This window comes from Macaca mulatta, chromosome 2, assembly GCF_049350105.2.
Source record: "Macaca mulatta isolate MMU2019108-1 chromosome 2, T2T-MMU8v2.0, whole genome shotgun sequence".
NCBI lineage: Eukaryota > Metazoa > Chordata > Mammalia > Primates > Cercopithecidae > Macaca > Macaca mulatta.
The window spans coordinates 82560140-82574071 of record NC_133407.1 but is presented as its reverse complement, the minus strand read 5'-3'; the positions used below and the strand labels follow the sequence as shown (position 1 = coordinate 82574071).

General features: G+C 37.0%; 1 protein-coding gene across 2 annotated transcripts; it reads left to right on the top strand.

Annotated features, from left to right (window-relative positions):
- The first annotated feature begins 9215 nt into the window (after positions 1-9215).
- Positions 9216-13061, top strand: RPL22L1 (ribosomal protein L22 like 1). Of its 2 annotated transcripts, none has more exons than XM_015131628.3 (4): positions 9216-9252; positions 11013-11102; positions 11266-11387; positions 12858-13061. In XM_015131628.3, exons 1-4 carry the CDS (start codon positions 9244-9246, stop codon positions 13000-13002), a joined length of 366 nt encoding a protein of 121 aa, XP_014987114.1. In that variant the 5' UTR covers positions 9216-9243; the 3' UTR covers positions 13003-13061. The 2 variants fall into 2 exon arrangements, with proteins under 2 accessions (XP_014987114.1, XP_014987113.1); XM_015131627.3 differs by having other exon boundaries at positions 11010-11102.
- Positions 13062-13932: the final 871 nt, after the last annotated feature.

The window sequence follows — 13932 nt, the reverse complement described above, 5'->3', positions numbered from 1 at the left end:
AGACATCAGCAATGTTAAAGTTGATTCCTAATATTTGTTGTACTTTTTTGTAGCAAATGTTAAAAATCATGAGTTACCATGTATAGAATGTGGACTGTCATGTTGATAGATTGTACAATGATAAGCCATTTTTATCTGTATACATTTTACCAATTTATTAACAGGTTGAATATTTGTTTCTTTTTAGAACATTTTATTTATACTGTGAAGACTTTGTTATACCTTATTTGCTACAACATAGATCATATCATTGCTACTTTGACTTAGCATTTGCATCATAAACATAATTATGATGTTTTTTTCAGGCTCCCTTCCAGGGGCTGTCAGTCACTTGAAGAAATTGTTGCTAACCAAGCTCTTGACTCTGTTTCCCTTAATGATATAAGTCTCTGTACCAGCGCTTTCTGTTAATTACCAAAACTCTCCTGCAGTCAGAGCATGATATCTATAATAGGAGACACTGCAATAAAATGATCAGGCTGTAAAATTTGGAGACACAATTTTTCATTACAACACAATTTGCATGTGCACATGTACGCACATAGCTTTGTATGTTAGTTCTTTTTTCCAAACTCCCAACTCTTAAAAGTATTGTCTGGTGGTGCCTCAACTGTTGGTAACTTTTTTTTTTTTTTTAATTTACAACTTTTCCAGAACTTGTTTTTGTACTTTAAGGTTTCTCAATTCGATTATTTCTAGTTGAGCTGTAATATGAATGCATTGTTCTCAGGGCTGTTTGTGCTAAAAGCTGAAGCTTCATTATTTTAAAGCCAATTGCCTGAAAATATATTGCAGAATTTTCCCAAATTGTAATACCGTGATACATGCATATAAAAAAATCCTTAATGTCAACACACTTACACTACATGCTAAATAGTCAAGAAAAAAATGGAAACAGTGGCATCCATACCGGAATCTTGCCATATTTTTTCATTTTAGAATAGAATTTGGCAGTCTCATTTTAGAATCCTATCCTTAGATTATATCCGAAAGCATTCCTTTGGCATGGACCCCAAAGATAGTTTTGGAGCCAGGCATTGATGTAGAAGTTCACCAAACGTATTTAGGGATAATAGATAAATTCATAATGCTCTTTTGGGTACATTGAAATGTTTACATACTGAATTCTATAATATGAACTAGGAACACATTTACTATGAGAAAATATGGCTCTTAAGCAGTGTAAGAGTGAAAATATAAGCATATTTCCATGAACAGTATATTGTACTGATCAGCAGTTCTCATTTTAATGTCATTTAGGCATAGTATTTCACAGTTGTCAAGCCTTTTTTCTGCTAACATTCAGACAAGTAACAGGCAACAAAGATTTAAGAAAAATTTATAGCGGAAAACCTTAAAAATTGAGACAATTCAATCTATTTAATCTATTAAATTTTTTCTCTGAATTGGGTATATGGCATCATTATTTGATTTTAGCAGGGAACATTTGGATTTAGCTTATGAAACACAGATGTTCTATGGGAACATGGCTTGAAGCCAATATGTAATTTAATGTTTTTCCATTAAACAAACATCTGAACACCAACTTAGCTACCAAGTGAGGTCAAGTGCCTGAAAAGTACTGTATACATCTAATAAGCATGCTTTCTTTCCGTAAAAGATGCATCTTGCGAGACTCCGTCTCAAAAAAAAAAGAAAGATGCATCTTACAGAATGGATACCAGGCTTTCACCTGCTAGAAACATACTTGTTGCCAAACTTTGCTATCTACCACTATTCCCCTCCTTAGAACAGGTAGAAACCTATTTTACAAAAGAAAAAAAAGACAGGTTACTGTATTTATATGAAGTCCCTAAAACTATTTCTTGGTATTGGTAGACTTAAGTTTATCTCAGATCAAGATTGCACTTTTTAAAAAACTCTGGACTATTTTCAGCAATGACTGAACAGCTTGTCACCCATCATAGCTGTGATCTTTTTTGAGGAGTTATTTATTGTGGTTAATATCTACTATAAATAAGCACTCTTGTGCTTGTTACAAAGCATAATGCAAATTACTAGTTCCATACTAGTATAATGAAAATGACTAGTTCTATACTATTATGTACTTTGTCCTCCTCCCCAAAAAGGAAACAGTTTAGCATTGTCTAAATCTAGTGGCACTTTTTTAGTAATACATTTTTTTTCTTAGATACAGGAGAACTATTGCTTTTACTTGCAGAGACTCAAATGTTTTCACTAAAACTTTAAAATTCTAAGATATGTAGTATGGGTATTACTAATTGTGCATTTTACATTTCAAAAATAGTTAAAATTCAGATGTTAAGTCTTTGACTTAAAAAACCTTAAAATGTAGATAATACCCTAACAATAATAGCTTTGTTATATTATTAAAATATATTTGTCTGTTAATTTCATCATTGTATTAAATAAAAATAAAGTTAACAGCTTGCACTATTCTTGTATATCTACATCTTTAAAACAATTTCATACCCGAAAATTGTATGACTTAAGTGTATGTCACTTTAAAAGAAAATCTAACTTGTTTTTATTGAGTACTTTTATATTCTAGGTCCTCACGTAGTGCCCTAGCATTATGGCTGGGACTATTAATTTCTAAATATTAGTTTGAGGTTTAGGTACAGTGTTATTTTTAAATGTTTAATGTTTTTTAAACTATAAAATAGTCACTCAGCAGGTACAAAAGACTAAAGACATTTTCCTCTCTTCATCCCCTTCCTATGTGTCCTTCCAGAGATATTTAATGTAAGAGAGGGCAATGCTACTTCCCTCACCCCTGATTTCCCAGGGTCTGAGGTGTTTCTTTCCTACAAGCTGGAGTTGCTGTTCCCTTTCCACAACATGAGTGGGGCGATAATTTCCTGAAGCAAACGCTTCACCCTTTTGCCAGTCCTCACCGTGTCTAATCCACACCAACTGGACATGTTCATTTCTAGGTGGCTCAGTGGTTTCTTCCTTATACACTGTACCATTCTAGAACATCCCTCTTGCTCCCTGACATGTGAGCCATGCCAGAGATACCATGGCAGTTGTCACCTTGTATCTATGATCATTACAAATACCCATAATCTACCAGATCCACAATGCAAAGTTGGGCAGTAAAAGAAGTACCAGTTAAGGTCTTCTAGCCTCTATCCCCACTCCTTTTTGCCACTTGCAAATTCGGTAGCCCAGTTACCCAGAGGGAGGCATAGGAGGGAAAAAGAAGACTGAAAAGGGCTAATTATGAGTTGTGTCTCTTACAATTTACCTGCATCTTATCCTTCCCCCATCCCCCCATCATTAAATCATTAAACATTCTATCCAAATAGAATGCCCTTCTATGGAACCGCATATTTGGAAACCATATTACCTGTCTAAATTATTCACTCCACTGGGAACTTACAATATCTGTTTCCCACAATACTTGTAGTCATATCAGTTACAACCACTGGGTGTGTATTGGTTCAAAAGGACCTACCTACAAGGTTATATCAATCCATTGTCCAATTTGAGAGGTTTTTTTTTTTTTTTTTTCTGAATCCAGTTAAAATAATTTTTGGCTACACCCAGGGACACTTCCCAGGACCACAATGACTTGTAGTCTAGTGCCCAAGAAAGCCAAAAAGGCCCAGCAGATCCCCAACAGATTCTAATGGAGAAGTTCATCGACTAACATTCATGGTGTGTATGCATTTTTCCTTCATAATTATGTGAGTTTCACTTAATGTGGCTGTCACTGTAGCTCATTTTAATTGCTATACAATTAATGAGGTAAATCTGTTGCACATATATCAAATATTACCATCCTGATGTTAGAGATTTTCTTTCCAAGGCAAATAGAACTTTGACACAAAAAAGGGGCATTTAGTGCATAAAGAAAACAGCAGTAGCTTCTATAAAGCAGAAATATTAAAAACACTGTGTTACCAGTCCCAAGTGAAATTAAAAACAAACTAGAAAATAAAAAGGTCTTTCTAACTAGAAATTTAAAACCTATTATGCAGTGTACAATGAAAAGGGAAATACAAAAATTAAGGAATTCCTGAAAGATAATGAAAATACTATATATCAGAATCTATGTAAAAGTATTATCAGAGGAAAATTCATTGCCCTACCATCTATATAAATAAAAATGACAGAATGAACATAAATAAATAGTAAATCAAACAGCTAGAAAAATAAACCAAAAGGAAGCACACAGGAGGAAGTAACAATAACAAAAGCAGAAATTAATGAGATGAATAAGAAAAATAGCAAATAGATTAAAATTCTAGTTATTGGAAAAATTAAAATAGATTGATCATTAGCTATTATTTAATAAACATGAAGAAAGCACAAATGCAAAAATGGGAAATGACAAGACGGAATCACTGATAATGTAGAGGAAATAAAAATAAAACTCTGCAAATCTATGCACATAAATTTGAAAACCTAGATGATACAGTTTCTTAGGAAAATATGGTTATTAAAATTGACCTCAGTAAAGACAGAAAGCTTAAACTGTAATTTTAATAGAACTACAGAAAGTTGTCAAGAAACTGTCCCACAAAGAAACCAAGCTGGGGTTGCTGTTCCCACAAAGAAACCAACCAAACAAAACGGGGTCCAAATGGTTTCACAGGAGAATTTTACCAAACTTTTAGAGACCATATGGTGCTAACGTTATGTACAATGTTTCAGAATAGGGAAAATAATCTAAATTCTTTTTACGAAGCAAGTATAACTTTGATCCTAAACCTGTTAAAAATAACAAAAAATATATTGAAGCAAAAATCCTAATATAATACTAGTTTTTAGACTCAAACACCACATGAAGAAAGTAATACACCAGTGTCTATCAGAAATGTAAGAATGGTTCAATATTAGAAAATCTATTAATATAGCTCACTATCATAGGACATATATTAATATATTGGGAAATCTTTTCATAGCATTTACTATATTAATAGGTATAAAGGGAAAAAATAAGGCCGGGCATGGTGGCTCACACCTGTAATCCGAAACGGATGGATGGCTTGAGCCCAGGATTTGAGACCAACTTGGGCAACATAGCGAAACCCCGTCTCTACAAAAAAATACAATTAGCCAGGTGTGGTGGAGCGCACCAGTAGTCTCAGCTACTCAGGAGGCTGAGGTGGGATGATCACTGGAGCCCAGGGGGTGGAGGCTACAGTGAGCTGTGACTGCGCCTGCACTCCACCCTGGGTGACAGAGCAAGATCTGTTTCAAATAAACAAATTAAAAAATTGAGAAAACATGATTTTCTGCATAAATGCTGAAAAAATTTAGGTAAAACAAGATCCATTCTTTAAAAATCTCTTTAGAAAATAGAGATGTATGAATACTTATTTGATGTAAATGTATTTATGTTTATATATGTCAACATGGTACACCTAACAGCTATGTGTGTGTGTGTATACATATGTATAGACATGTGCATATATATGTGTGTATGTCTTTGCATAAAATTCCAAAAGCTAGCCTTTTCCTTGGTGGAGAAATGCTGAAGGCAGTCTCACTAAGGTCAAGAACTAGACAAGAATGCTCAATATCTTGACCCCCATTGTTTTGGAAGTATTAGCCAGTACAAGTGGACAATAGAAAATAGACGTATTAAAATTTTAAGAATAAAAGAAAAAATAAGACTATTTTCTGTTTTCAGATGATCTGATAGTATATCTGGAAAATCCCAGATAATCAATGATAAAGCTAACTCAAACAATAAAGTTGTCCATCAAGGTAGCAGGAAATAAATTAACATGCAAAAATAAATAGTTTCATATATACAAATAATAACCAATTAGAAGACATAATGAAAGGAAAATGTTCAAAGCCTATACAAAGAAAGCTATAAATCACTCCCAAAAGACAGAGTTGACCTGAACAAATTCCATATTATTGGTTGATAGCTAGTTAGTAAGATGATAGTTCTACCTAATTTAATTTATAATTTGAATACAGTCTTAATAAAAATACCAAGTTTTTTAAATGAAGTTAAACAAGTTGTTAATAAAGTTCATACAGAAATATGAACGTGCAAGAATCACTAGGAAAATATTGAAAAGACAGAGCTGAGTGAGGACTAGCATTACCAGAAATTAAAACATATTACAAAGCCTGTATATCAAAACAGTGAGGTACTGGCAAGTGAAAAGACAGATCAATGGAATAGAATAGAAAATCCAGAGTCTAAAATGCATTTCTCCAGAGAGCATTTGCCTTTGCTTCTGTCTGGTGTTAACAATTCAAGCACACTTTAAACTACATACTCAGTTTGGAGCTTTTTCATGCTATCTGGGCAGAGCTAATTTAAGCTCCAAACATGTAGGATCATGGCTTGTCATTTCTGCTCCCTAAAAATTATTTTACTTTTCCACCAGCTCAAGCATACATTAAAAAATTATTTATAAAACTATATTTTAGGCCAGGCACAATGGCTCACACCTGTAATCCCAGCACTTTGGGAGGCCAAGGTGGGCGGATCAGTTGAGGCCAAGAGTTTGAGACCAGCCTGGTCAACATGGCGAAATTCCTACTAAAAATAGAAAAATTAGCTGTGCGTGGTGATAAGCACCTGTAATCCCAGCTACTTGGGAGGCTGAAGCAGGAGAATTGCTTGAACCCGGGAGACAGAGGTTGCAGTGAGCTGAGATTGCGCCACTGCACTCCAGCCTAGGTGATAGAGCAAGACTATGTCTCTAAAAAGTAAATAAATGCATACACAAAAATAAAACTATATTTTAGCCATTCGTAAGGTTGTTACATATGGAGGAGTTTTTCTGTATTTTTTTGCTTACTGATCCATTTACTAAGGCTTCAGCATCATATAGATCCAATGACTGAAGTTTATAATATATTAAATACATATCTATCATCTATTACAATATCTTATATTGAAAGAGCTGGAAAGGCACACTCCCTTTCATTGTTCTAAAGTGTCTTGGCTCTTTTCAGACATTTATTGAGTCGTAATTTAGAATTACCTGTCAACACAAGCCATAAATAACAAAATCACGTACTTTGCAGCAACATGGCTGCAGCTGGAGGCCATTATCCTAGGCAAATTAATGCAGGAACAGAAAACCAAATATTGTACTTCTCACTTATAAGTGGGAACTAAACATTGGATACTCATGGACATCATGGAATGTTCTCAACACACAAAAAAATGAAAAATGTTTGAGGTGTTTAATATCCAAATTACTGTGATTTGATCATTACATATTGTATCCATGTATTAAAATATCACATTATCCCATGCAATATTATATATAGAAATATATACAATGATGATGTATCAGTAAATTTTTACAAAATAGACACTGGGACTACCAGAAGTGGGTAAGGGTTGAAAATCTAACTATTGGGTACTATTTTCACTACCTGGGTGAAGGGATCAATCGCACCACAAACCCCACCATCATTATATATACTCACGTAACAAAACTGCACATGTACCCTCTGAATCTAAAATAAATGTTAAAATTATTTTTTTAATTAGCTGTCAAATTTTTAAAAAATAACTATGGGGTATTGACTAGCATTGTGTGACTATATACATGTGCACACGCGCAGTTTGGAAAGAACTGAATTATTTACAACTTTTAGTCTTCCCATTTGCACATTTCTCGTTAATATTCTTAAGTTTTGGGGGGTTTTTTCTTCTAATTGACATATTTTTCCCTCATTACAGTTTCTAATTAGTTAGTTATTTGGCGATTACTAGTTATTGTGAAACAGGTATGTTTTCATATCCTCTTTGTACAAATGGCTTAATAGTGCTTAAGGAGTTTATTGTCAAGACATGGAAGACTGCTAAAGACAAGCAAAATAAGAATCATTTCTGCTCCTCAGCTTAGGCAGCCCTTGAGGAGGAAATGCCAATGGCTCCCTTCTATCTCTTTAATGTTTGGAAAAAGAAATGTAATTATTGTGGCTCTTAAGGCAGACAACTAAAAAATCTTGTTGAAATGGATTTCTTCTAGGAATTCAGGGCCTCTCTTCAGACTCCACAAGTCATATGCTCTATTAAAGCATAGTTTCCACGATAACTACTTGCTGGCATAAAGGCCATGAACAGTTCTTACTTTCTGGGGGTCATTCTTCAAATTAACAACAAAGTCCACCCCATCCCATACCCCTACCCCTAGGTATGATAATTTCATCTCCACGAAAACGTATTACTGCTAAACTCAAGGGGTTTAGCATGCCACCCTTCTAATCTGATGTCAATTTACAATCCTTCAAAGCTCAAAAGCTACTTTTTCCTTTTGTCAGCAAGACACTTCCACCTTCGTATGTCTTGTACATACTGATAGGTCACAGCAAACATTCATTGAATTTTAACTGGGGAGCATTTTGGATGGAAATCAAGAGACCTGGGATTAACTCTAAAACCCATGATAAATTATACCAAACGAATGAACAGGAAGCAAGCACTACGTGTTTTTCTCTTTAAGACAGAGTCACGCAGGCTGGAGTGCAGTGGCAGATCTCGACTCATTGCAACTTCCTCCCCCCAAGTTTAGCAATGTTCCTGCCTCAGGCTCCCGAGTGGCTGGGAATACAGAAGCGCACTACCACCCGGGCTAATTTTTTTTAAATTGTTTGTAGAGACGGATTCTCCCTATGCCTATGCTGCCAAGGGTGGTCAGGAACTCCTGGGCTCAAGAGATCCTCCGGTCTCGGCCTCCCAAAGTGCTGGGATTACCGGTGTGGGCCACCACGCCCATATATATATATATAAATGCTTTTTTTTCCGAGGACCTGGTCCCCGAAGAACCGATTTCCCTCAACAGTCATTTAGAAAACGAGGACCACAGACAAAACACAAATAGAAATAACTTTTTGGCTGGAGGAGTATAACTGCAATAAAAGAGGAGATCCCAAAGCAACCTGAGACACTGTCTTGCCCTGATTGGAAAGGGGATTCCGGTGATTAGTGAAAGATGACCCCTGCATCCCTCGCGTGCGTCCGTATCCGGGAGCAGCCACTTGGTAACTGTAGGGACCACTGCGATCAATCAGCTTGTACAGCCAGGAGCAGAAACCCGGGAGTCAGTTCAACCACCGCCACCCGCGTGCGCCCGCGGAAAGCCGATTCCGTACTGGCGTCCGGCCGCGCACTGGTTTCCTAGGTTACCGGCCTCCGCGCTCCTCCTGCTTTCTTTTCCTGGAGGCGACAATCTGACGTTCTCAGCGCGTGACGCAGCACGCTTTGGTATAAATACAGACCGCTCGGTCGTAGGTTTCTCTCTGCTCGCGCGGCCGATTCGCAAAATGGCGCCTGTGAGTGAGCGATGTCTTGGTGGGAGTGTTGTGCGGCAATTTAATGATTTTTGCTGTAACGAATTTTGCATCTGTCGAGTGGGGACGTCTCAGTCGAGATAAAGGGAGGGGAGTAGTGGAGGCTGGGTCAGAAACACAACCAAAACGCGAGGATCCTGAATTGTTTTTCGAGACTCCTGGCATCTGCCATGCGGTCTAGTGGAGTTGGAGCTGGGCTCGGAAATGGTTTAGAATGGGTGGTTTTGGACACGTGGGAAAGAGGGAGGCACAGCTGTAAATTGGCCGGTGGTACTGCAATCTGAGCCATTTATTTACTGCCTTGCGCCTGATAATGTTTTTGCCACTCTGGACTGGGTAGGAGAAAGGTGAGTAATCCGGCCGGTCTGACGACCTGTGCCCCAGGCCAGAGGGAACTCCGAGGCGCTCAGCTCCCGCGATGGCGGACATCACGGAAGTTTCTTGAGAACTTTCAGTTGGGGAAGAAGCTCCTCTGTGAAGTAATTTTTAGAAAAGTAAAAGCCTAGATTCCGGCAATGTGAAATGAACATGCTTCAGATATTGTACTTAAGCCATTAGTAAGGGAACCAGTAAGATGTTAAAATGTTCCTAAGAATATCTGAAAAGCTAGGTATATATGCGTAATTTACAGAAAAAGTTAGGATAAAATTGCTGGGCTAGCTACAAAACTGCGTAATGCCCAGCATGGCCATAAACCCTACAGGGTTATCTGTTCCATTAGACAGAAATTGTTTGTGTCTCCCAAATTAACTTCTGCGCCAACTGAGTGATTTTCTTTTGGTACATGTTACCGTGTTACCTGAGAAAGCAAACTAAGGTGTAATACTTGGTAGCCATTTGGGTGGATCTAAATTGGAGGTTATCATCTGATAAATACTGATTTGTTTATATTTCAGTGAATGTACATGGTTACTGGCTACCGCAACATTTTGCTTATGTAGCCATATAATATGGTCTTGGTATAAAAGGTTTGGATATGGAAAATTTAAGTTCCACGGTGTTGGCTTTTCTTTTTTTTGAGACAGAGTCTGTCCCCCAGTTCGGAGTACAGTGGCATGATCAGGCTCACTGCAACCTCCGCTTCCTGGGTTCAAGCAATCCTCCCGACTTAGCCTTCTGAATAGCTAGGATTACAAGCATGCATCACCACACCTGGCTAATTTTTGTATTTTTACTAGAGATGGGGTTTCACCATGTTGGCCAGGCTGGTCTCAAACTCCTGACCTCAAGTGATCCTCCTGCCTCAGCCTCCCAAAGTACTGGGGCCGCGCCTGGCCTTTATTTGGTTGTTTTTAAAAATTTTTTTTCTTTCTTTTTTTTTTTTTTTTACCGAAGTCCTCTTCCCTTGCCTATAACAACGTAAGAATTGAATTTCCTAGACATAGATGGATGGAATCCTAGCTCTGGCACTTAACTGTGCTTGGGCTAGGAGGTTTACTAATCTATTTCCATCTGCAGTGGGGTGGCAGTAAAGCACGATAGTTTAAAATTGAACATCGGTGGTATGGAAAACAATGAAAGTCCATAACCTTTTGACAACTTGAACATATTAGGACTTGGTTAGAGGTTCACATCAATCCCGGGTCGGTGGGGTTTTTTAATTTTTATTTTTGTTACATTTCTGTATATGTAACCTCCCAGTGCATTGTACGGATTGCATTGGTACAAACTTTAAAATTGTTTATACCAATTGAATAAATTGTTTTATATAGCTACATAATTATTTCACATTTATGTAGCAGAAAGACAAGAAGCCCAAAAGGTCAACCTGGAAGTTTAATTTGGACCTCACTCATCCAGTAGAAGATGGAATTTTTGATTCTGGAAATTTTGTAAGTATCATTCTACTTGGCTCATTTTTATAATCCGAGTTATTTATAGTGGTTTAAATATGTAATATTTGATAATAACCTAAGCTCTATTCCTAGGGTACCTTCCCTAGTGAATATCTAGGGTTCTCTTCCCTAGTTGTGCATTTTTTCTGTTTTAAAATAGGAGCAATTTCTACGGGAGAAGGTTAAAGTCAATGGCAAAACTGGAAATCTCGGGAATGTTGTTCACATTGAACGCTTCAAGAATAAAATCACAGTTGTTTCTGAGAAACAGTTCTCTAAAAGGTTGGTACCTTTGCAAATTTTAATAAAATTATAGTAGTTTTTGGAATATTTCATAGAATATGTAATTATTACGCGTATTCTGTTTATATGCAAGAATAAATAAGAGCTTACTAAAGGCCTACATAAATGGGAAATTCAGTAAATGAGTGCCAGTTGCTGATTCTAGTTGTAAGTGTAATTTATTGCTAGAATATAGGGCAGTTGTGTCCATGGTCCCGGTCCCGTAAATTACAGGCCCTGTAAATCCAAGTTGTATATAACCTTTAATGCTGAGTACTTTAGTATTTGAGTGTGTTAAAAGAAACATGTCTAATGTGTACATACGAGGATTGTCTCAATGATACAAACCTTTTCTTACAATTTTTAAGGTTTTAGTTATTTATTCAGGAGAGGTAGCTGATCAGAGGCAAAGTCTTAACATCTTGCTGCCAGTTTTTATTTGTTCAATTTATTCACCATATATTAAATACTTCATGGGCAGCATAGGACTGGGTAACTGAACAGCGAACCAAGCAGGCGGTTTAACCACCACCAAGAAACTTCTAGTGGAGAAGGGAGAGAGTGAAATGGAATTAATCAAGCAGTGATAAGTGCTGTAAGGGCATAAAGCTAGTTGCAAAGTTTTTGGGTAAGTTGATAAGTTGTTCAGGAAATGAAATGCAGAAGTGAGCCTTGCAATTGGGGGATAATTGTTACAGGCAGGATGAACCAGAAGCCTGGTGGATTAAAGTAATAGTAACAAAGCCAGTGTGTCTGGGGTGTAGTGTTTTGGGAGGAATGCATGAGGTGGGAGGGTGTCTGGGGAGCAGATCTTGAAAGCCATGGAATGTGTAAGGGGAAGCAATTGTTTATTGTGGCTGAAAAAGACTAGGGTGATACATCTGGTGGAAACTGAAGATATAAGAGCTGATTTCAGTAAGAGACGATGATGGCTTGGACTAAAGTGGTTGCAGTACATGTTAACTGAGATTATAATCACTAAGGATTCAGAGATAAAAATGTAGTAGCTGTCCTCAAGGATCTTACAGATAATCAGATAATTACTATGAAGTACAACTCTGATTACATTAGATGTAGAGAGGGCCTAAGAGTTTTCAGAGAAGTTGAGACTTAATGAGCATAGTAAGAATTTAACCCTATTAATAGGTTCCCTCTTGAGCCAGGGTGGAATTGGGAGTTAGGGGGCTTAATAGTGGTGAAGGGGGTGTTAACGTTTTCACATATATATACACACACACATAATATATTTGAAGAGTAAAATCATACTGCTTAAATAATTTGGCTGTGGCAGTATGACAAGAGGATGCTACCCTAACAGTCTTGCACAATGCATAGTGTGAAAGGAAGGATGAAATATTTTGGAGGAAGCTAGGTACAGAAAAGATGAAAATGATGTATATTTTTCATACAATAAACCTTTACATAGTAGGAATTGTATTTCTTAATGAAATTTATGTTTTTATGTTAAAGGTATTTGAAATACCTTACCAAGAAATACCTTAAGAAAAACAATCTTCGTGATTGGCTTCGAGTGGTTGCATCTGACAAGGAGACCTATGAACTTCGTTACTTCCAGATTAGTCAAGATGAAGATGAATCAGAGTCCGAGGACTAGGCAAAGGCTCCCCTTACAGGGCTTTGCTATCAGTGAATAAAAAATATTATACTCTTAAACTTTTGTCTCATTCTTTTATTTGAGTATGCTGTTTACATGATTTTAATTTCCATCTGATAATTTCTATCAACAGTATTTAAATAGCTTATAGCTAGTAGAATTTTTTTCCCAGGATTTCCAAAATCTTTTGTGTACTCAGGTAAAAGTAGTGTTATATAGGAAATCTTTTTTTTAGACAGTCTCGTTGTGTCTCACAGGCTGGAGTGCAGTGACTCAGCTTCCCAAATAGCTGGAATTACAGGTGTGTACCACCATGCCCAACTAATTTTTTGTACTTTTAGTAGAGTTTGGCCATGTTGGCCAGCCTGGTTTTGAACTCCTGACCTCAAGTGATCTATCCACCTGGGCTTCCCAAAGTGCTGGGATTATAGCTGTGAGCCTCCGTGCCTGGCCAGGAAATCTTACTGTAGAACAATTGTTTATATAGCTGTATAAAATGTATATGATTGTCTTGGCAGTCTCAAATACCATTTTTAATAGTTTGTAATCTCAAGTGCTTGAGCAGTTCTTTCATATAAGTTGCTCTGTGTTACTCTTCTGCTTCAGAATTTGCTCTTCTAGTTAGCCCAAAGACGCTGGGTGTGAGTCTTGCTGTAAACCAATGTTTAACTGCCGATTAGAAAGCCCTCACTGCCCACCTTGTAGGAACCAGAAACTCAAAACCAAATCTCAACTCAGCTACTGAATCTACTGTGGTCCTTGTCTGAAAAATTAGTTCACTTGGTTGGAAACTTGTCTCAGACTATCTTCTCTTTCTCAAAAGCCCCTACCCCTACACTGGAATGTTGGTTGTCTATTAAAACTTAAAAGTGGATGGACCCTTTCTCCCGAATAAAGTGACCTTTGAAAGCTCTAATCGAAATGGTTTGG